At 38.5% G+C, this 24,847-nt stretch overlaps 1 protein-coding gene across 1 annotated transcript in view; it reads right to left on the bottom strand.

Moving 5' to 3' along the window:
- Positions 1-24,847, bottom strand: part of hydin (HYDIN axonemal central pair apparatus protein) — a 94,020-nt gene that overhangs the window by 35,320 nt on the left and 33,853 nt on the right. Inside the window, exons 23-39 of the mRNA XM_053235091.1 lie at positions 23,701-24,014; positions 17,486-17,759; positions 16,080-16,289; positions 15,858-15,998; positions 15,352-15,526; positions 12,998-13,128; positions 11,093-11,232; positions 10,879-11,015; positions 10,636-10,763; positions 7,162-7,362; positions 4,564-4,713; positions 3,099-3,338; positions 2,211-2,340; positions 1,301-1,474; positions 982-1,146; positions 449-619; positions 102-298 (exon numbers count right to left, since the gene is read on the bottom strand). Of these exons, the coding sequence (XP_053091066.1) occupies positions 102-298; positions 449-619; positions 982-1,146; positions 1,301-1,474; positions 2,211-2,340; positions 3,099-3,338; positions 4,564-4,713; positions 7,162-7,362; positions 10,636-10,763; positions 10,879-11,015; positions 11,093-11,232; positions 12,998-13,128; positions 15,352-15,526; positions 15,858-15,998; positions 16,080-16,289; positions 17,486-17,759; positions 23,701-24,014 (3,078 nt within the window). The remainder of the gene's footprint in view (positions 1-101; positions 299-448; positions 620-981; positions 1,147-1,300; positions 1,475-2,210; positions 2,341-3,098; positions 3,339-4,563; positions 4,714-7,161; positions 7,363-10,635; positions 10,764-10,878; positions 11,016-11,092; positions 11,233-12,997; positions 13,129-15,351; positions 15,527-15,857; positions 15,999-16,079; positions 16,290-17,485; positions 17,760-23,700; positions 24,015-24,847) is intronic.

Here is a 24,847-nt window from a genome sequence, read left to right as displayed (position 1 = left end):
CTATTCAGTAAACATTTAGTTTAGTTCAGCAGTTCAAATCAGTGAGGGTTTATATAGTTGTGTGTATTATGTACTGTGAATAACTGCTTGAAGGAGATTACCATTGAAGCAGTGGGATTGGAGCCATCATTTTTCTTTGCTCCCATGGTGCTGGTCTTGTTGTTTGTTGAGATAGTGGATGTGGGGGCTTTGGAGTCAGTGTCCTGAACACCCTCAGCAGTGTGCTTGGCTAATGCCTCAACACTGAGAATGCCTGCAGCCTGACTAGCCTCAGTCATCACATCTAACATAGCTGGGGCTAAAAACACACACACATATACACACACAAATATACAGAAAATGAATCTATTCACAAAACTAAAGTTGCTAAATTTACTTACTTTAGCTCTAATGTACTACATTTACAAATGAAAAAGGTAGAGAAGAATTCAGGAACATGTATATTCACCAATATGTTCTGCTGTGCCTGGCACAGATGCCATGGCAGCTCCAAAAAGCTCTCTGGCTTGCTTGCTTGCTGTGCTGGTTCCAGATGACACAGCCTCTTGCACCACTGAGTCTATGTTCAGACACGCAGCACCGTAGTACCTCGCCAAGCTCACTGCCAAAGCTGTCTTACCTACGTATACATACAATCATCTTACCAGTAGCAAAGGCAAAACCAAGGACCATGGAAACATAAATCTATATCCACGCTATAGACATGCAGGCATGAACTTATAGTACACTGCAAGGGTTGTATATTAATAAAGTGAAGTACAAAATACTTATATCACACTACTTACTTAGAATAAAATACAGTATATATCAAATTTAATTGTGGACTATTAATAATGCTATCTGTGTTCTTTGTTGCTTTCTCTAAAAATGAAGTACTGACATGATTATTAAATCGCATTTTTATTATTACACAGAGTGTGGTTTGAAAGTGTCTGTGAAGTGTTATTATTTAACCAAGAGGTTCAGATATTAGCAGCCTACCTGAGAGTGGAGCGCCATGCACTACAATGGCAATGCCTCTGCAATTTTGAACAGCTTGGCCTGCTTGTGACAAATCAATGCCCATGTAGTGAGCAATAGCTCTAGAAACAGGGTTCACCTCCAGATCACCCATCCTGCTGGTCCTGATGTTGTCTTTGACCACACCTGTAAGGAAAACACAGCATCATCATTCACTGTCATTTGTTTAATGTACCTGATCTATTCAAACTTTTTTTTTTAAATACTCCAGTATTGAGCATTAAGTCATGAACATTCAGTATTGAAAGGCACATTATTCATTAACTCAGTGCAAGCATACCTGCACCCATCGATGTCCCATATTTGGATAGTACAGATATGGCATCTGGCTCAGCCCCCTCCAGGGGGCTCTCTTCAGCTGGAGCATTTGATAAGTTATCCACTCGCCCTGCACCCTTCTCCTTCTCCCTGGCATCAGAAGACTCTGCATCTTTACGCGAACCAGTGTTGGATGCTAAAGCACAAGGGACATGTGGATGTTGCCCAGGTTTGGAATAACCTTGAAAGCTTCTTCCAGTAAAGAACAATTCCTTTTTAATACAGCATGATATATAGTATACAATCTCTGACTGAGTTTATTCATAAATCTAACAGCCTCTGTCAGCATGAGTCAGTACTTTTCCAAAAAGTTTGTCAAAAAACAGCAATATATCACAAGTTAGTTGTATACATTTTATCAGTACACCAAGGTGAAAATCCAGTGTGGCACAGTTTTACAGAAACAGTCAAGAATCTACACCTTAAATTGTAATGTTTCTTCTGATTACACCAGCTGTTACATAGAATATGTGATTTGAAAACCACAGATCAACCAATTTATTTGACAAATCAATGTTAGTGTGGGGACTGACTGCACAGCTACATGTCTCTTTGAATAAAAACTAGATTTTAGATTTCAGTATGTATTTTCAATCACTGCAAATGTAATCAGGGCATATTTTGGGGCTTCCAATGGTCAAACAAACCCTGATTAATCTATTGCATAGTACCACTCAGGATCAAAGATAAATGCACCAAAACATGATCAGTATTGTGCAGCTGTCTCAAAAAAAATCAGACACTACTAATAATATGTGATTTGGGTGAAACACAATTATACAAACAAGACCAGGCTAATTGGTCTCAAACATTGTAAGCTTAATTTTTTTAGTAAAACTATCCTTTAATGGAAGCGAAAGAGGAAATAATACCTGGTTCAGGATTCCGGGACCTGTGGTCTTGGTAGTAGTCCAGGAGCTCAGCAGGCAGAAGCTCGCCCGGAGCTCTAGGGGGCAGCAGCAATATATTATGCGCATCATATCCTTTCATCAACCGCAGGATCTGGGGAGATGGATGGATTAAGTTTATGTAACACAGAAAAGAGCCGAGAGCTGACTAGTTCAATAAATTGACACAGTCAAGTATTTGTAAGGATCGGGATACAGAGTGCGTGGTTTATGAGGTAATGTTTTACGATGACAATATCGAGGACGTTGTGGCACTGAAAGCTGAGGTGCTACCCAACCAAATGCCATAAATTCATTTGTCAGCTGTACAATGTTAGCTAACCAAATGCATCCATTATAGGCAACTCCTCAGTAAGTACACACCTCCAGCATTAGATTTAGATTTTAGGCAGGTTACATAGGTTTGCTGAAGTAATATAAGTTAGAAAAAAATTTTTTTTCATGAACACTTTTCTGATAATTTAGAAAACAAATTCTGGTTTGCTCTTAAGAATCACTACAGTTTCCTGCTATGTTTTTGCAACCAGGAGGCGCAGCTGACGTCAGAATGAATGTATCACTTAGGGGCCTATAACTGTTTATTCATCACAATCTCAGCTAATGAGAAATAATACACAGTAAAGATTTACATATACTGTAATAGAAGTCAATGCATAAACTCTGATCAACTGAAGATGATGGATCTTCAATCACTCATTTAATCACTCCTTGAACTTAAACATACTAGGAGAGACCAGTTGGCCTGACCTAGTTTATCATTCTTGAGAATTTTTGATGAGGTGCATTAAAAGTCAATTGTTTCTTAATTCCCAGTCAGACTTGCTGTTCAAAAAGGGTATAGAGAAGACTCACCTTCTCTTCCTCCAGGTACTGCCTGTCAAAGTCCCGGGAGTAGAACTCAATGGGGAAAGGGCAGGGGTTGTGGACCAGCACCTCAACCTCCTCTCCATTGCTGTAGGGCAGCACAGGCCCCAGCTCGATTTCTGAGGTAGAAAACTCCAGCTGTGGCTCTAATCCCTGACCCTGGACTAACAGTAGGATCCGTTGGGTGCTCTGGGCCACTGATATCACCAGCCTCTCTCTGTACATCCTCTGCAAAAAACATACAGTTGCCTCCAGCATTATTGGCACCCATCAAAAAGAATGAATTAAAGTGATTGCATAAGTAAACATTACACACAATTATTCAAATTTTCCACCTACTCAAGTTCTTCTTACCTTTCCTCTAAAAGAAACTCATAAGAACTTCTTTTTACATCTTTTTTCTCTCAAAAATATATGTAGCAAAATTATCGACTTTACTAAAGAATGTCTACAATAAATGTAAATTGTTAACAATTGTTACATGAGGTTGAACACATGGAAAATCCCCATTTGTCACTGTGGAGAAAGAGCTTTCAACACAAAAGACAGAGGCTATTACCCTGTCAGGTAATGGATATGCCATTTTGGCCCTATGCATGTAGTCTGCATACAATGAAAAGAACCTAATAGTAGCTGTAAAATATGGTGGTGGATCAGTGATGTTTTAGGGCCGTGTTGTGGCTCATAGTGGTCCAGGGGCTCTGCTGAAGATTGATGTCATCATGAATTCCAGTGAGTACAAAGCTATTTTAGTCCACTGCCAGGATGCTAAGAATTGGTTGTAGACTATTAACTACATAATTACCCTAAACAATAACACAAATCAACATAGAAATTATTGTGAGCCACAAATGCAAAAACCAACTCTAAAACTACCACTTGCATAAAATGAGATTGTTTGTTCATAGAGCAAAGTTTTTATTCAAAGGAAGACTGTTTTATCATTTAGAAAGATATAACCTTCCACTCTTGTTCTAGTTTATACCCCCTGCCACATAATTTAGACCTCGCTGCTGTCACAGTATTCTCTAAAACCTAAGCTAAACTCTAGTCTAATTACTTATCTAAACCATAGTTTAGTAGAGTGTGTGTGTGTGTGTGTGTGTGTGTGTGTGAGAGAGATTTCCGTGCCTGTTACTCCTGATGTTGCTAGACATAAATGTGTATGCACATGAGTGTTTGAGAACCAATCACTTTTTTATTGCTTAGTCCTGGCAAGGGGGAAGGATGAGCACTACCAGCCTTTAAGATCTGCATTAAGCTCTATATATTGAAGCCATTAAAGGGGCCATGGATGTAAGCACTCTCCAGAATCATGTCAGCAATTTGCATCATGTAGGTTTTATTAAAATGTTTGGGAGCACAAGTCCTACTTCTCTACTTTAGATCTAAATCAAATGGAGAAGAAAAATTCTGGTCACTGGATCAAACACCAACAGCTAGTAATTCTTACCCCTTCAGCTGGACTGAATTTGACCTGGATGTTGACTCTATCACCAGGATACAGCATACCACTGGATGGCAACGTCTCAAAGATAAGTGGAGAAGTCAGTTTCTCTAAACGAGCCTCCTGTCTCAGGTGAAATGGAATGTGCTTCTCAGGCTTAACACACAACAAAGAAAACAAAACATACTGATGTGGTTAGTTTTATTTTTTAAACGATTACTGTCCTCAGTACTTTATTGGAACAGCATTGAAACACAGCTTTCTCAGATTTACATCTGGTACATTTCACCTGGACTTTAAAAAGGGGAAACAAAGTTATTTCAAGGGAAAATACACATCTGGAAATAAGAGTTTGCTTTTGTGACATGTTTATCATTCCCAGTATAGAATTCAGAGATATTTCTGATAATCACAATACAAACACAATATAGGGTGTTGTGTTTTTGTGGCCACTGGTGCATGCAGTAACATCCTGCAGAGTGACATAATTGCAAAAGAGGATTGGCTGAGAATCAACATTTAAAATCAATTATTTAAAATCAATTATTTAAAAAGGTGTGATTAGGTAATATTGAATATATTTTTCATAATGATATGATCAGATATTTTATTGTCAATATTGTCAACATGTCAATATTTCAATGGTACACTAACTCGCTGGTAACTTACAATAAATAACTTCTCTGCTTTCTTGTGCACTTCACTGTGTAAACATTTTAGAACATAGTTTTTATATCAGTTTATTATCTATAAATAGCCTTGCCAAATCTCATATTTATTTACAGTTGTAAGCCATTTTATTAACTATAGTAATTATAAGATATCCCATGCGCAATTATAACTGCCTGATTCACATCTAGCCACAGTTGGTTGTTCTTATTTGCACTAGGTAAAATAATTCAGTCTCTTTTATTTAGCTAGTCTTTACAAGTAGATTTATATTGAAGTGGGTGACATTAATAGTGTATATCCTCAAAACTGGATTGTAAGACGTGATAGAATTTTAAAGCTTGAAATCAGGAAAATAACATTTTGCCCTTGCATCTCTGGCAACAGGTTACAAAGCAGCAATGTGTAATTTTGGACCAAAGTGTGCTCAAAAATGTCACTACACCAACAAATTTTCAATGCACCACCTTTTGTTGCACCCCTCCACTTTTTGAACCACAAAAATAACAGCTGAATGAGAACAAATAAATGAACAATACACTAGTGTTATGGTGATGTCTGCACAAAAATTGGGGGTCAGGGCTCAGGGGCTCAGGGGCTAGCAGGCCTACGCACCGCCTCTCTGTCAAAGATCACTATAAGGTTTTGGTTTTGGCATCCACATCATGTTATTTGCCGTTAACAACTGTTTTAAAGAGGATTATTTTGTTTGTTTTTTTTTAAACGAAGCGCAATGGCACCACAAGGGGCCGTAAGAAAACACAAACGAAAGGATGGCCCACCAGCGAGGATGTGGGCTAGCTCTAACGAGCCCAGTGCAGTATACTCACAGTGGGGAAAATAATCTACACACCCCTGTTAAAATGACAGATTTTTGTGATGTAAAAAAAATGAAACCAAGATCAATCATGTCAGAACTTTTTCCACCCTCAATGAGAAATTACAATGTATAAAAATTAAGTGAAAAACAATCAGAAATATTTTAGGGAAAAATAGGAAAAATAAAAAAGTTACAATAAACAATAATATAATAAGTGACAAAGAGCTTATAAAGCACACTTGGTATCTCACTTGTTGAAAGGTATCGATCAGGAGAGGGGTATAAAAGAATTTCCAAAACATGTACCATGGAACACCGTAAAGGCCATCATCAACAAGTGGAGAAAATGCAGCGCCACAGTGACATTCACCAAGAATAGGACATCCCTCCAAAATTTATAAAAGGACAAGAAAAAAACTTACCAGGGAGGCTGCCAAGACACCTATGGCAACATTAAAGGAGATGCAGGAATATCTGACAAGTACTGATTACTCTCTGCATGTGACAACAATCTCTCATATTCTTCACATTTCTAGGCTATGGGGTAGGGTGGCTAGACGGAAGCTCTTTCTCCCTTTCACCCAAGCTAAACTAAATCACCGCAAACCATGTGGCAAAATGTGTTATGGTCTGATGAGACCAGTTCCAAAAGGTAAAATAATTCCAAGAGGTATATTTGATGCAAAAAAAGCATATCACCAAAAGAACACCATACCCACAGTGAAGCATGGTGGTGGCAGCATCATGCTTTAGGGCTGCTTTTCTTCAGCCAGAACTGGGGCTTTTATCAAGTTGGAGGGAATCATGAATAGCTACAAATACTTTTTAGTGTAGTGATTTTAGTGCAAAACCAGGTGTCTGCTGTAAGATGAAGGTGAAAAGGAATTTCACCTTTCAGCACAACAATGACCCAAAGAATACATCCATGACATGGATTTGGACATACATCTGACATGATTTATCTTGGTTTCACACACACACACACACTCACATATGTATATACAGTATATATATAAATTGCAGATTGTACACAAACATGTACACACTACATGAACCACAGCCTAGGTATCTTTACAAACAACATGTGCACACTACATGAGCCACAGCCTAAGTACCTTTACGTTCTTCTTGGGCTGCTCCTCCTTTCTGATGCTCCACTTGCAGGGCACTGGCTCAGGGTTGTGCAGCTGCACTGTAGCTACTTTGCACATGCCACAGTGAACACTATCAAACTGTAACATGTTAGTGGAGGCGGTCAAGGAGGGCATCATGACCACCGCAGATAGACGGACCTGAACTGTAGGACCCCCCAACACCTATACAATACAAAAAACAGGGTATTAAAGGAGTCATTAAAATTAAGAATGCTAACACGTCTTATAATGCAGGAAAGCATTATAAAGCTATAATAAAATATAAGCACAATGATATATAATGTGTTATATTTTATTAATATTGTTAGCTAGATGACAATTCCCAACCGATTGTCAGGGCTGGTCCATGGCTCTGTAAGTCTTTAGGTGACATTTTGAAAATATGCCCCCCAACATACAGTCATGGGAAAAAGAAAGAACATCCTTCTTCAGTTCTATGTTTTTAGTTATCAGTGCCTAAATAACAACTGTGTGGTCCTCGCCAACTTCTATAAACAAACAAATAACCACAGATGAGAACAAAAAACACAACGGATTTCAATATGTAGTCATTTTTCCCAAAAGGTAAACCAACATTTACAAACCAGGCAGGAAAAAATAAGTACAGCCTATAATTCAGTAACATGTAGAACCACCTTTCGTAACAATAACTTGAAGTAAATGTTTTATGTAGGAGTCTCTCACATCATTCCGGAGAAATTTTGACCCACTCTTCTTTACATCTCTTCAGTTCATTGCTGTTTGAGGGCAGTCGTTTATGTACAGCTTTCTTAAGATCCCGCCACAGCATCTCAATGGGGTTGAGGTCTTGTGCATTTCTTTAGTAACGTCTTGCTGGTAATTACTCTCTTAATGATTGTGGAACTAGGAAGGGTGTACTTATATTTTCTCCCTGGTTTCTGAATGTTGTTTTACTTTTTGGGAAGAAAATGACTACATATTGAAATCTGTTTTGTTATTTTGTTATCACCATCAATTGTTATTTAGGCGCAATAAATAAAAACATAGAATTGAAGGAGAGTGTCTTTCTTTTCCCCATGACTGTAGATTATGTTGCTGCCAGGAGACAAACAGCAGTACAGTAGCAACTAAAACATGATTACAGCAGCATAATGCCTGCAAGTCACCTTTTACAGCCCAGTATATACCACAACAGGACCTGCAAAAACAAGATACTACATTGGTTTGAACTGCTCGTTTATTCAATACTTGAACACACATCATATACTGGCTATAAATCAGTATATCAAATATATTTGTTATCATATATCAAATATATTTGTTATCATATATGAGTTATTAAATATATCAGTGGGTGGATTCTTTTCCTTTTGTTCACTGAGAAAAAGTTTTAGTGTTCATTTTCCTTAGGGGAGACTGGTGTACACTTATGATTTCTATAAAAAAAAGCAGATACTTGCAGGAACTGTTTGAAGATTGTTTATAAGATTGTTTATTTATAAGTGTTTAATAAATTTAGGTAAAGACTGAATAACGGGCTTAGCAGGGTTGTTCATTAGGCCATGTAAGCAATTGCCAAGGGCCCAGATGTCTGCTGGGGGCCTCTTTTTGGTGGTGGTTTTTGCTTGTCAGGAGTAAATCAAATCATCATCCTAATAATAACTACTATAGGTATAGTACTTCAATACCTATAGTATATATGTACTTCTGCATGCAACCATTCAAGATGTTCCATTTGCAAATTTTATTAACACACTATAATCACAGGCTGTAAAGAATCCGTTTTTATAACTCACCACTTATCATGCATCACTGCAGGAGTTTATTGTCTCTCCTACAAGAAATGCAATCAGCTATACATCAGAGAAACCAAGAGGAGACTGGCTGATCATTTCAACAAACCATAAAGATGAAGGAGTTCTCCTTTCCATCAGTCACAAAACAATGGCAAATTATCTAATATTTCAAGGGGAACACTGTCATGCCTCATGGTGGTGGTTGTCAAATAAGGACAAATAGCACCAGCAACTAGAAACAGTGATTACAAGTTGAAGCACACTGACAAGGATAGACAGACTAATGGTAGAGAAATCTATATCAAAGACACCTATGGGAAGACGCATAACTTGGTGTAATGAGCACAAAGCCCTAGACTCCTGATGAGTAATATATAGTATGTAATATAGACTGATGAGTCAATTCTCACCATATGTCCTACAAGCAGATAGACTGATATTTGGAAGAAGCCAAAGAATGCCATAAATCCAATACTATCTGCTCATGTGGCCAACTGTTAAATGCAATGGGGGATCCATAATGGTAGGTATAAGCAGCCATTTCATGAAAATCATTAGGTGTAGTGATTGCTTTGCATGTTTGTATAACAGCCAACAAATATGAAATAATTTCACAGGACCAGGTTGTCACTTCAAAGCTGGAATCAGTGTCACGCTACAATCCCCAAAATGCATCGCAGCCCACTAGGATGGCTGCCGTGAACCACAACTCCCAACCTGCTTTGCGGCCTACAGAAATGGCCACCATGGACTACAACACCCAATACACACGAACTCTGTCATGTGTCACAACTGGACTCGATCACGAACACTGCATATATACTCACTCAAACCCACAGTTCTCTGCAAAGTATCCAAAAATATTATATCCCATGTGTTGTTATTCTGATTTTTGATCTAGTTTTTGATCTGGCATCATCTGACCCTTGCATGTTTTGTGACTACGATCCTGCCTAATGTTTTGGATTTATTTTCCAGCTTATCAATAATACATTCTAACATGCAACTGCTGCCATCTCTGCCACCTGACACAGGTATACTGATGATGTTCCCGCATTCTAGGATGATAATACTCCACTACATATTTTCTGTATATTCAAGAGTAGTGTGATGAATACTAAGAAGAAGGCAGCTCCTTTCGTGGTCTCCCTAATCACTAGATTTAGACATCATTGAACCTTGAGGGGAATTCCGGGGCATAGGGCGAGATTCCGTCCATCATCTCTCAAAAGGTTTTCTTCTGGAAGTATGGTTAAATATCCCACCACAAACTATGCAGGACTATGATAGTAACTGAAGAAGGCTTAAGGCACTTCTGGAGTCTCACAGCATAATAGGTCCTTCATACTGATATATTGTTACATTTTTCTGATATACATGAAGAACACATGAACCTGAAGATTTTTTTAAAAACCCTGAGCTAGATGCTGAGCATTCCAGGATTATATTCTTCCAGTTTCATCAAAGTTAGCTATTTTGCAGCAGGAAAAGCTAGAAACTGAGTATTCCTTCGTAAGAGTATCTAAAAAGCACCTCACTGGAATTTAATAAATAACACCAATAATATTCATAATACACTTGATTTTGTGTATGGCAGTGAAGTCATGACAAGAAAAATCCCTTGAAATCCATGGATTACATTTGTTCCCCACTACATAGCAAAGCCTGGCAAACCTACCTGTACAGGCAAGACAGCGCTCATCTCCCCAAGCTCTAGATTTGCTCCTCGTGGATCAAACTTCACCTCAAATGTCTCTGTCTCACAGTAGGGTAGATTCTTCACCCTGTCCAACTCTGTGCTAAATCCTGGAAAAGATATGAACTTCTTTCTGTATGCCTTGTTGTATAAATTCCACTCTATCAGAAAAAAGGCTCAGTTACTGAGAGAGTACAAAAGCTATTGCAAGTTGCATAAACCAACCTGTGCCTGTGAGAGAACGTCGTTCAGCTCTGAAGGACACTGGGATAGGCCCAGTGTTTGTCACTTTGACAATGTGAGTAGAGACAGTGCCGTGAATCACATAACCAAAGTCCAGAATGTACTCAGGCAAAATAAACCTGTCAGGATGGTATATTACAAATGAATCTCTTTAATAAAAGCAAGGATGTTTAATAATTTTATCATGTGATGTTACCTGCTGAGCTTTTTGCGCCACATGCTAGAAATGGATCCTGGTGTTTCACTTTGCACGGACTCTCTTTGGGATTTCTCAGTGGCTATAGAGTTTTCCTTGACTAGGAGCCTCTCAACTTCCATTTGCAGCAGAGCATCATACTGCACATATGCACAAAAAAATATACAGTCATGGGAAAAAGAAAGTACACCCTTCTTCAATTCTATGTTTTTATTTATCAGGTCCTAAATAACAATTGTGTGGTCCTCACCAACTTCTATAATCAACCTCAGCTGACAACAAAAATACACAACAGATTTCAGTATGTAGTCATTTTTTCTCAAAAAAAGTAAAACAACATTCAGAAGCCAGGTGGTAGTACAGATGTCCTACTTCCACAATCATTAAGAGAGTCATCAAGAAGTGTGACTACCTCTATAAAAGCAGAACTTTTGGCAGTTTGGTGTTCTGGAGGACTCAGGTGTGTGTCTACATCATGCCAAGAAGAAGGGACATCAGCCATGACCTCATGCCCATGACCTGAGAAGCATTTGTTGCTGCTCATCAATCTAGGAAGGGTTATAAGGCCATCACCGAACAATTTGAAAGTCACCATTCTATAGTGAGAAGGCTTGTTCACAAATGGAGAGCTTTCAAGACAGTTGCCAATCTTCCCAGGAATGGGCATCCTAGCAAATTCAGTCCAAGATCAAACCATTTACTGCTCAGAGATATAAAGAAAAACCCAAGAGCTACATCATGTGACCTACAGGTCTCTATAAGCACATTAAATATATATGTTCATGACAATCAGTATGAGACTGAACAAGTATGACTTTCATGGAAGGATAACTAGGAAAAAGCCCCTTCTCTCCAAAAAAGAATATGACAGCATGACTTTGGTTTGCAAAATTGCAAAACATCAATGAACTGAAGCAATGGCGTAAACAAGAGCAGGCCAAAATTTCTCAAACAATGCAGGAAACTGATAAACCCCTACAGAAAACATTTATTTCAAGTTACTGCTGCTAAAGGTGGTTCTACATGTTATTGAATTACAGAGCATACTTATTTTTTCCCACCTGGTTTCTGATGTTGGTTTACTTTATGGGAAAAAAATGACGACATATTGAAATCTACTGTGTGTTCTTGTTGTCACCTGAGGTTATTTTTTGTTTTTAGAAGTTGGTGAGGACTGCACAATTGTTATTTAGGCCCTTATAAATAAAAACAGATTTGAAGGAGGGTGTATTTTCTTTTCTCCAGGACTATACAAACTGAGTTGACAAATACAGCAAAAAGAGCTGTATATACACTCCTTGTCCACTTTCTTAGGAACACCTGCATATTCGTGCTATTATCCAGTCAGCCAAACATGTGGCAGCAGTGCAATGCATAAAATCATACAGATAGAGGTTAAAATTCAGTTAAGGCTCAATGAAAACAGACAGTTTAAGACCGGAAAAACCTCGCCTGGTCTTTTTGCAATCTTCAACTGCCCACTTTCAGAGATTCCTGTTCTTAGCTGACAGGAGTGGAATCAGTCTTTTCCTGATTCTGATCTTCAATGTGAACATTAACTGAAGTTTTTGACCTGTCTCTGTATGATTTTAAGCATTGTGCTGATAACATGTGATTGACTGATTGAATAACTGCAAAAAAAATATACGTGTACAAGTGTTCCTAATAAAGTGGATGGTTTGTATATATATAGCAGACAATTTCAAAAGAAGCAAAATTACATGCAATACACAAGTCTATAATAATTTACATTTTTGACCATAGAAAACAACAAATGCTCTTGTTAGCAGTAGTTCAGTAAATCAGTAAGACACATAAAGCTTCAGGATCATTCAGGTATAATCAATAATCTGTGAAAAGAAGTGGACTGTGAGCTTGATCTCCGGTGTTCAGAGGTGCACTTACTGTGGGAACGTAGTCCTCTTCACACAGTTCACCAAACCCTGTACCAGGTCTGCTTAGCATATCCTCTCTTTGAGGTTCACTCTCAACTGCCTCCTTTGCCTCCTTCAGCACTGAACGATATTGTTCTTCATCTACAAAAAGACACAAAATTAGAGCTATAAAAGCTTAACTAATTGATTTATATAAGCTTTTGTCATCTATTGAAAAACACGTCATATTAGGAATTCTGTTCCTGGACCACCTTGAAATACAGAGTTGTTGGGGGGGAGAAATTCTAATCACAACCCCCAATACTATCGCCAATTCATCCAGGCTGACCATGTCATCATTCCCACCTCATCCTAGCAGTTGTAATACTGTAAAGCCTATCCACATTGCTATTGTCTCCAAGGAATAGCTGTAATTTCATCCCCACAACTGTGGGATACTTCCACTGTATTCTTTCAATTATAAGGGCCAATTTAGAATGACTGGACAGGCCTAGCTTTACCAGACTTCAATGGATTCCCTATACTGGGACACTGGGCATGAGCTGAATACACCCTGGAATGTGGTGCCAATCCAGCACCCATACACATACTCATTAACAACTGGGGCAATTTATAGTAGCCAGTAGATAACCCAGATAACCCAAAAGAAATCCACACAAAAACAGAGAGAATGCCACACATACAGTAACCCAAGCCGTGAGGTGGCAACACTACCTGTTGTGTCAAAAGAAAAAAATTCAACCTTATTTTCCCTTCAACTTAAAACAATCCTCTGTTACAAGGGCTAGATAAGTTTAAAAGAGAAAGCAACAATTTTAAACTTAAAACTCATGCAACTTTGCCCTCAAAGGCCTCCATATCCATGTTCCATAGAACATTTCATGTGCAGACCACGTCTCATTCCCCAGCATTTTAAAATGGAAAAATATAAAGTAATTGAAATTTTAAGTAAAGTGACAAGTTCAACCAATAATGTTTTTACCTAAACTTGAATCAATACCTCATCAGGTTTCTGATTTATTTCGTTTACCAAACCAACATTTGCTGACATTTCCCTGGGTCATCGGTTCCTGTAAGCTTGACTTACAGGCATGTTCCACAGATTAATCACACCATTTCATTAATTTCCTGGCTGGTCCAAGATGGCTTTGATCAATGGGAAACTTCTGCAAGTCTTTGGACTTCTGCTGGGTCAGATATATGTGATTAATAGCACTACTGTGGGTGATTTTAGGCTGGCTCACAATCAACAAAACAAAAAGGCAAATGAGGCTTGTTTCTGGGATGGCTGTAACTGAGAGCTGAGGATAAATATATATATTTTTAAAATTAACATTGTAGCTTTATTCTACAAGATTCTTGAAAATTACTACTCTTAAGTATAAGATACAACTTTAGGTATTTAAACCTAGCAACTTGCTCCATGGAAATAGTAATTAAATAAATAAACAAACTTATAACATACTCAGTAACATATTCATACTCAATATCATTATATATTCACAACTTTAAAGGACCCATATCACGGGGGGTGTGTTACTATATTTTATAAACATCATTAAAGTTTCAAAATGCACCACTCACTCTCCAGTCCATAAGGTCACTACATGGAAACAAAGCTGCAAATACACCCCACTATTTTAATTTTTTTTTAATTCTTTGTTTTGCTGACATCACAGAAATGGATATGTTTAAATATGCCTGCCCATTTACTTTATAGCATGTTAGCCACATATTTAATGTTGTGCTGAAAATACATATATTTCTACATAAGCTTCTAAAAGAGTCCAAACATTCAAAAAGAGTTTATTTTTCCCATATTCCTGAGCATTTCAGTCAAAATTTTAAAATGTTTACCCCTTTTCAATGTGTACTAAAGATGGGGCAATTCCAACTATATTGGACAGCAGACCTGCACCCTATAAGTAGTATTATTTCGTTTGAATATTTTATTTACTCATGACTGTTCAGTCTGTACACTGATTATGAGGCAGTCTTACCTAACAAAGTATGCACCGTTGTCAATGTGCTAACTGCCTTGCTAACCATTTCCTAATTTTATGGCTAGTCATTAAGTCAGTAATATCATAATCAACATTCAAATTTTTTTATTTTGTAAAAACTCAATAAAAAATGTCAAAAGAGATCCTTTACATATAGCAGTCTTAACCACAGTAACAAACTCAGACTGTTAAATTATGCGGAATAAAGAGAGTTTGGAAACTGATTATGTAAAAATGAGTTATGATTATGTACATAAAGCCACACGAATGTCATAAGTGGACTTCAGGAAAAAAGATAAAATACAAGGATATGGCACCTTTAAAGGAATATTTATGTGCATTATATTCAGTGAGCTCTTACTTAGGTCTCTGGGCAGGTCCAGGCACACTCTAGGAAAGATGCCCTCTCCCCTCATTGTAATGCTTTCTGGCTCAAAGAAGGCCACCTGTAGTTGGAATATCTTCTTAAAAACTTCTGGGATTCCAGGAAGGTAGTACACAGCAGCTCTCATCTCCTCATTCGCCCTTACGTGGCCCTTCAGACAAGATATGCCAAAACACACAAGCAGGTATTATATATTAGTTCAAATCATAATATACAATACAGGATGTTAGGACACATACACATCTTTGATTTATAGCACTCTTACACTGTCAATTTTTGCCACAATTTACATGGACAGGGTCTGAATCAAACAATTTGTCTACAAGAATCTAACAATTAATGGAGTGTGATTTCTCAAAGTGTCTGCAATGTTAACACCACTTTAAAAGTGATGCTAGACTGATGCTAGTCAAGTACAGTTACTATGTTTGGTAGAACATTTTCTGATATAAACAATATCATGATAGAATGCAGCATCTCACCATGCTGGGAATAACAAGGGGTTGTCCAGGTAAGATGTCTTTAGGGGACACATGCTGATCTTCCAGGAGAAAACTGAAGTCAAAGCCCACCTTTCCTGTGTTTCTCAGAATGATCTCTGCTTCTGCCACATGGTCAAATAACTTAAAAAAAAAAAAAAAAAAAAAGATTTTACATTACAACATAACGTTACAAAACACTCACATATTATAAAAGATATCTACCTGAGGACCAAAGTTGATCTCAGTTGTGTCCAGGGTGTAGGTAATCAGTGAAGCTTCTCCTTTGAGGGCAATCTCGTATGTTGGGCCTTCCTCCACCACACACACTGCCAGCACTTGAGCACTAATGTCAGCATGGCCAAAGAATGAGAATGTCACCTGCTGAATCTCACCAGGCTGCAGAACTCCATAAATTGGCATAATGTCAAATATCTGAGAGACAGCAAGAAACAAGAAGAAGAGAGAAAGACAGAAGCAGTCAGTGAACAACATTTCTTGACCACCTGTTTTAGGGTACATTAATACAGCTAGACTGACAAAATACTGTATACTAGAATAAACAGAACCAAATAATCAGCTGCTGACTTTGGTCTCCAGAATGATTTATATTTTATATATATTTAATTAGGGCCACTGGAATGTGTTGGTGTGGCAGACATACAGTATATTTGTATTTTATGCTTACTGACACAGGAAGTATCCTGGAAAAGTGCTACATAATTATAGCTTAATTAAGGGTTAAAATGAACACATTAACAAGAGGTGTTGTACATCAAATCCAATTTATTCCTTTAATTCCCTTTAAAAATAATACAGTCTGTAAAAATAATACAGTCCATTGCATCTTGCAAGTAACAGGTTTATATTAATGTGCTAGTTCTAATACATTATCATTTCTTAGTAACAGCTCATTCACAGGGACTTGTCTGGCACAAAACCAGTTTTAAAAATGTGTTGTTATTTAAAAAAGAAAAAATGTATAATGGTTTCTGTTAGGAGACGTTAATTTAACATTTATCGAATGAGACCTGGGTGTCAACGCTGTGTAACTGTCAGAGATAAAGCTGTTCTTGTAGTTTTCTGCCACAAGAGAGTCTATTAAAATGTTGACAAAATTCTGTGGTGCATGAGGATTAAGATGCTTCAGGATGTGCATCAGGCTGCATCATACCATACTACTGATTATTTTTCCTATAACAGCACACCCTGGTAGTTGGGTGTAACAGCCTAAATTGAAAAGGGGTGATAGAAATAGCCTATTACCACCAGACCAGGTTGTAAGAAATGGAACAGAATTCTTAAACCTTAAGATGAAGACAGAAAAGTACTGTTTGACCATAGGTTTGTGCTAACAGGAGGTCCCAAGAGGTGGTAATGTAAGAGCAATTTTAGACCAAAGCTTGGTTAAAAATACTACTCTGCCAGCAAATTTCAAATTCACACCCCACGTTGTGCCACTCCATTCATGTCAGTGCAGGCACAATAATTTTTGGCCAAAAAAAAAAAGCAATTGGGCAAGAGCTGGAACCCAAACGGACTACCAATGCACAGGCATTATAACACTATGTTATGTATGGAATGCAACAAAATAACAGAAATAGAAGAAATAACAAATGAATACAACATACCTGTTCCACACTTATACTTGGCATCTCTCTATCTGTCAGGCTGTCTGTGCTGCATGCCAGCTCTAACCCTGTGGCCTTCTGTGCTGTAGATGCTCTACTGTCCTGTCCCTGTGGAGTAGTGCTGCAAGTAAGTGGCCCCTCTGGTCCAAGAATGTTCAGCCCAGAAGTTGACAGTTGCTCTTTTGATCCTCTTCCATCTTTAGTAACAGAATTTGGGTTTATCTTCTTACTGACCCCCTCTTCTTCTTTCTGAGGTTTAGAGATCCTGCTCTGCCTGAAAACATCACATATAAAACAAGAATAAGTTTAATGACTAATCAAAACACATCAAAGTCCCATTATCAATCAGAGTGAAATTGCCAGGCAAGTATAATTTGCTTATTAACACTGATGTACTGCAAATTTGTTTGGACAGAGGTCAGTTTTTTCCATTTGCTCCCTGTTTCTGTTTTTATTGTTAGAAATGAATGTGAAATGAAATGAGGTGTGATGTTTAATATCTGTCAGCACGTTATTTATCAAAGAATAACTGTGTATTTGTTGATATGGTGACGTTTTCTGTGAGGGGATGTTTATGTAACATTTATGGAAGGAGTCTCAAATGTCAGAGCTTTGTAACGATCAGTACGTTTTCCGATACACTGTGGCAGTGACCCTCCACTTAATATTTTTTTTTTACTTAATAGTTAAGAACAAATCTTTAATTTATCCCATATTATACAATTAACAAATGTTTCCCCAAATGACAGTACTTGTAGATACGTATGTGTGTACTCTATTTCTTCATTACTAAATGTGCTGTAAAACATTAGCACATGTTTAAAAAGAATCAGCGAGAGGTGTAGTTTTTTAACAGAGTCTTTAGCTAAGTGCTTGCATTGGTGATGAGTCGTTCATGAATGAGTTGACTCTTCCAGGTGAACATTGATAGTCAACTCACATATACAGTATGAGCCATTTTAATTTGATGTAGGCAATGTCGTTACTCTTGTAGTGTAATTTAATTTGAAATATTATGTAGTTTACAAAGATGTTGAAACCTTTTATCAACTTCTGAGCCATTCATTAGTGTGAAAGGTGAGATGACCCAGCATGACAGGGAGTGTCCTGCTTGTTGAAGATGTGGTCAGTTTTTTGTAGTGCTTAATTGCTGATTTTACAATTATTTAAATAGGTTTTATAAAATCCAGTGCAAAGTATTACTATTTTGTTTAATAGAGAGTACTAAGATTTCAGTAATTTTAGCCTTTTTTTTTTTTTTTTTTAACCCCATTTTTTCCCCAATTTGGTCACTTGCCAGTTCCCACCTACTAGCTAGCTCTCCCATATCATGCAACAGCTACGAACTGGGCAGGCTGAAGGCTAGTATGTGCATCCTCCATGACATTTGAAGCCAGTCACCGCATCTTTTCAAACGGCTGTTCAAGCTACATCACAGGACAGCTGAAGACTCCAAGGAAAGTGCTAAGTGGCCTCGTCCACTTATACAGTATGAACTACATTGACTTGTTATGTGTCTATCGACCTATAAGATCCTGGGATATTAGCGATTGTCAGCGTAGCTGATATAATTTTTACATCAGCTCATGCAAAAAGTAACCAATCTGACTACACAAGACCTGCAAAACACACAGTGATGGCATCTATCACCACGGTGGCACGAGGTAAGATAGCACGACTCACGCTGGGATGGCACAACGAAGCAGCGCACACACCCAGGAAAGTAGTATCTGCACCCAGAAGTGGTGCCCCAGATCCATGAAAAATTTGGCACAAGATCATACTTGCACTCTAAAACAGACCACTGGAATGTCAGAACATAAATGCCATCAAATTAAACTGGTAGTACTGCAAATTGCATGTATGTTTCAGCAAAGCCAGATGACAGACACCAGCTTAATAAAGCTGAGGAAAGTGTACAGTATATTAGACACTGAATGCTCAGTACATTCCTCCTCCTTAACACAGTCAAGACAGAATTACGTCTAATAGTGCCACTGGCAGCTATTTTGTAAGTCTTGATGGCCTTTTAGTTACATCATGTGCAGCAGTGAAAGACCTTGGTGTGATTATTTTTCAGTCTCTCATTTGAAGCTCATGTACCTAATATTACTGGGATAACCTTTTCTCTCAGAGACATTGCTAAGGTAAGAAATAATGTCATTACATGATGCAGAAAAACTAGCTCTGGCTTTTGTTACCTCTAGGTTGGATTACTGTAACGCTTTGCTGTTTGGATATTCCAGTAGGTGTATAAACAAGCCTCAGTTAATCCAGAATGCTGTAAGCCTTACTGGAACCAAGAGGTTTTACTATATCTGTCCTATTTTATCTACAGTACGTTAGCTCCCAGTACTAATGACCTATAAAGAAATCGTCATTCGGTGACCTCACCCCACAATACCTAAGCAAACTTATGGTCTATAATGATAGTCCTGCTTCAGTCAAAAGGTACAGGCTCTTTATCAGTACCTAGAATAAGGAAGAATACAGAATGGGCAGAGCTTTTTCTTACAAATCCTCCTGAGGTGATGCTGGTGCCTGATCCTGACACGTTCATGGCTGTGGCTGTTCTCACCCTCTGGATCTGGCTGATTCATCCTGATGGTCTATTTCTGCTTGAAGTTTCTGCACTTGTGACTCACTTTCTGCTGTTGTGGCTATTGTTAAATGCACTATACAAATAAAATTTAATTAAATTGAATTTGGCAGGAAATAGGTCAACCTCTTGATCAGTGGCTCAGTGGCAGAGCTGAACAGTCCAAGGTCAGATTGCACTGGCCCATGTCTGGCCATGCTGTCTACTCTATGCATTTCAACCTCTACTGCTAATTCTGCCCACATCACAGAGAATTCACAAGAGGGGTACAACTGGGACCGGTGCCCCATAGGAGACAGAGACCATGGATGCTTCCCTCACTGACTGGGGGGGCAGTGTGATGCCACAAAGCCGCAGGAGGTGTATGGAGCCCTAGTGTTAGAGTAGAACACAACAAAAACAGCTGGAACTGAGGGTGGTCTATATAGACCTCAAATTCTTTGTACTTGTGGTGTTAACCAGGAGGTTTTCTACCACTGATATACTGATGTGAAATCTATAAGTAAATTCCAGCTGTATGCCATGAAAATGCTCCTGTGCTGCACTGTGCACAGTGGACTGGATAGGGCAAACACAAGTAATTGTTTTAAGAATGTATTAATTTAAACACTACCCTTTTTGTATTGTGCTGCTCTGTACAAGGCTACCATGTGTGCTAATATTTTAGAACATGCACTATGTTCACAAAAACAGGGGCTATAGTGTACTGTAACTGTGACTGGGAAAGGAACAGTGCTACACTCTTTTGTGAGGAAGCAACAGGGGGCAGTGTTGTATATGGAATCAAGTTCGTAGACTCTCTTCCCCTCATGCCAAGTGGAAATTGTTTAAAAGAAATAATAAATGTTTTCCTTAGGACTCTTTTTAGAAGCAAGCATCCATGAGACACTTTCTTCTTGCATTTCAACAAATCTAATTTTTAATGATCACCACTCTCTTTTCCCACTGCACTTGTTTATGTGCTTTTATTGGTGTCAATGTATTTTAATCCCCAGGAACTTCTGTGTCCACAGCAAATATTTCAATTAAGCAGAGCACTTCGCATGTTGCATGGTGGCCTAACATATCTTCCTCATAGCTCCAGGGTATTCTCTTTGTTCCTGAGCTTGTGTTACTGTCCATGCAAAGTTTTTGTTCTGTATTTGTGTGCTGCAACCCTGACCAGGACAAAAAGTGGTTACTGAAATGAATGAATGAATGAAAGCTCCTGGCAAAGAATTAATTTTAGAAACATATTTATTATGATGTCTAATGCAGCCTGGGAAGCCTGGAATAGAGGTGTGCGCAAGCCTTTTTTTTTCCAATTCTGATCAATCCTGCCCACTACCTCAGACACTCTTGACCAGTCACGCCCACTATCTCAGAAAGTTTGACCAATCCTGCCCACCCCCGCACATATTGTATCACAGTAAATGTATCACACTGCACCCAATACACTCACATATTAATAAATGTGGCCTTTCTTTCTCACAAAGAAGTTTCATATCTGACTGCCTGCTCCTGCCTGCAAAAAACTAAAAAATGCCCATGACTTTTTTGTTGGGTCCTGTGAGATCCCAGACCCGATGCACACCTTATCTAGTCTAGGATAAGGACCCCCATTTAATTAAAGTCTCATATGAGACAAAAAAAAAAGTTTTTCTGAAAAGTGGGTCCCACTGGTTGTTTACTGTCTCCTGCTGTGCCTTATCTCATTTCTCCTCTGTGAGTACCACCATCACATTCCTCTCCCTCCCTTACTTCCAGGACAGTGGAAGTAAAGGAGTTAAAGTTTGCATCAGCCATAGATAATGTACGTAAGTTAGCTAACTGAGACAAAATCCACATTTATCAGCAAGGGGTCCCTCACATGGCAGGCTGAGACACACCTCAGTGGAATGCTGCAATGATGGTACCTTTACAGCTGCTTTAATTACCAGTAGGCTTTTAATTAGCAGGTAGGACAATGCATGCTGAACGCTTGCCAGTATTGATAGGAAAGGTCAGGCCATTATTAGATGGCTTTGCTGATGGGTGGCTGAGGAGAGGTGGGAGAGTGATTAATTTTCACTAGCCAGCAATCTAGTCCCATGGAGCATGCTATTGATTTGCTTGAGATGGGACATGGCAGCTGCTGAAGTACAATTTAAAAACTATAAAAACTGTAGTCCATGCAGCCTGGAGCTGGCCCCCTATTGACAGCTCAGATTTAACACAGCACTTTGTGCTTTGCATGCTGTTGTGGGCAGCCACTGTGTATGAGTGTGTGTAGGAGTAATGACACTGCAGAGCTCTGTAGGTCATTTACACATTTTCATCAGTTGCTCTGCAAGTAAAATCTAAAGTCATGTTTTCTGTCCAACACTGATAAACTGTTTGAATGGTGATTACAGAGTGTTCTGCCAGAGGAAAATCGTGGTAATCAATGAATGAAAGTACAGCTGAACATCAGCATAGGGAAAGCTGCTGATGGCTTCATTCTCAGATAAGTCATCAAAAGCTTATTTATCCATGGCAGTTTATTCAATCTTTACTAAAGACCTGTGAGGCTTGACTGAATCCGATTCTGGCTCTTATCAAAAGTGATGAACATTTCCTCATAGGGATGCAAACCCAGTCAAAGAATTGCTCAGCACTGCACAGAGATTCTGTTCTGGCTACGCCAAGAGTCATCAAGAAGGTAGTCTGGGTGTAATAAGAAATGTGTGCATGCTGCACAGCCAGTAGTCAGACTTCATGTGCTATGGTGAAAGGGTGAGATGTGCTACACTGAGAACTGTCAGTGACTAGGCTGTAAGAAATATTTTGAAGAAAATAAAAATACAGTAATAATACAAGTATTAATACAAGTATATTGCACTATTGGACGGTATCAGAGAAACAAGGACCAGAGAAGTGGCTGTGTCCACTTTTAACATTTGACTAAAGCCAAAAGACGTGGCCTTGGTTAAGAGACAGAAAGAAATAAGTATGCCTAAATTTCTAAATATCCAGTGACCTAGCTGCTTGGTTTTCATTGTGTGTCCCTGCAAGTTTTTGCACTGAGTATAATGTACGTATATACTGATCTACCTCATAGCGCTGTACACACTGCAAAATAGTGCTGTATTCATCCCTTAAAGATCCATATATAAGGGACAAATCTATTGGTATACTGATATTCACGAGAAAGTAGATAAAAACTCATAAAGCAAAAAGCTCATAAAGCTATAAAATAATGAATCATCTAATAAAACTGTGCATTTTATGGATGAAGCAGCAGCTAGCTTCTTTTCTGATGACTGTGTTTCTTGGAAGGACGGACGATGCCAGATCTGGCACAAATGGTTAGGTATAATCTTAAGGACACATATAAGCATAAGGTCAAACAAATGCTAATGTGGCTAACACTGATTGAAAACTTTCATAGACCAGTGAACACAATCTGATTTGCATAACGCTGTCTTGCATAATGTAAGCTCTATTAGATTTCAATCTTTATAAGCAATAATAGACTTCTTGGGCTAGCTCATCCAGGAAAATTCAATAATATTAAAAGGATTTTGGCTTGGTGCTAATTGGAGGGTTTTTCCTGACCTTGAGTAACATTAGCAATTTTACTGCACCATTCTTTTATAACCATGAAAGATGTCTCTACCAGATGTGGTAATGCTGTTGGTCCAGCAGAAAAGCCCAGTGGTAGATGACGGGGAGTGGGCTGGAATTTGTCATGGTAAGCTGCTGCTGGACCTCTGTGCAGTTGAGGATGCAGCCAAAGTCCAACACATGGCTGGAGAAGTGCAGGTTGGGAAAGTGCACCTCTCCTCGCAGAGCCACAGTGTCCCGCTGAGGATGCCCACTGTAGCTCACTTCCAGTACTTCCTCAGCCACACGGCTCACTAAATCCTGCTGGTACAAAGGGTCAAAGCGCACCCACAGCTCTGCTTCAGCACCAATACCCATCACGAGACTCTACATACACCAACACAGGAGAAATAAGAGTGACAGTGAGATTCACGCTTCAGGTAATTTCAAGTAAATCAGTCTTCACCAAGTTCAGAAAAGCTGTGAAATACTAAATTCTAAACTATGGAATATTTATTAATCATATACTTATTACATGTACTTGCACATATTTGTTGAATTTGCCTTTGAATATAATCAACAGGTTATGTTTATGCACAATGCTAAATAAAAACAGTGATGATTTGGTTTACCAAAAATCAGGGCTTGCCAACATGCCCTTAGAATAGTTCACTTAAAATGGCAGAAATCTTACTGCCCAATTAAAAACTTGCACACATTTGGCATGAGACTCACACTTCTGGGTCCTGTCTCACACTTTCACAGCACCCAAAAATATCTCACCAAAAAAATCATAACAAGAAGTGCAAGGAAGGAACACTTACAAACAAGAGAGGTACACTAGTTGTAAAATAACTTATTCGTTTACTGTTTCATGTACTGGTAAGAATATGGTCACGAAACCTTCGTCCGTTCAACAGATTTCAAAACCCCCCTTTATTCAAATTCATGACAATCAATGAACAAAATATAGAAATAATGAGTGCAAATGTTAATATATCAACAATTTTTAAAAGTTTGCAGGTTCCTCAGTCTAAGAGCTTGTGGAGCTTGGAGCTTGTGTGTTTGAATTCCAATGATGCTGCTGTACCCTTCCCATCGATCAGGTTAGTGCATGTCTGTAGACTAGCACAAGCAACAGTTTGAAAAGGTGCACATATAACATTTCTCGAACTGCACCATCAAGTATAGTAACTAATACATACACAATATGGCCGAAA

Source organism: Pangasianodon hypophthalmus, chromosome 6, assembly GCF_027358585.1.
Source record: "Pangasianodon hypophthalmus isolate fPanHyp1 chromosome 6, fPanHyp1.pri, whole genome shotgun sequence".
In the NCBI taxonomy this organism is placed as follows: Eukaryota; Metazoa; Chordata; class Actinopteri; order Siluriformes; family Pangasiidae; genus Pangasianodon; species Pangasianodon hypophthalmus.
The sequence above is the reverse complement of the archived record's forward strand: the minus strand, read 5'-3'. Positions and strand labels throughout refer to the sequence as shown.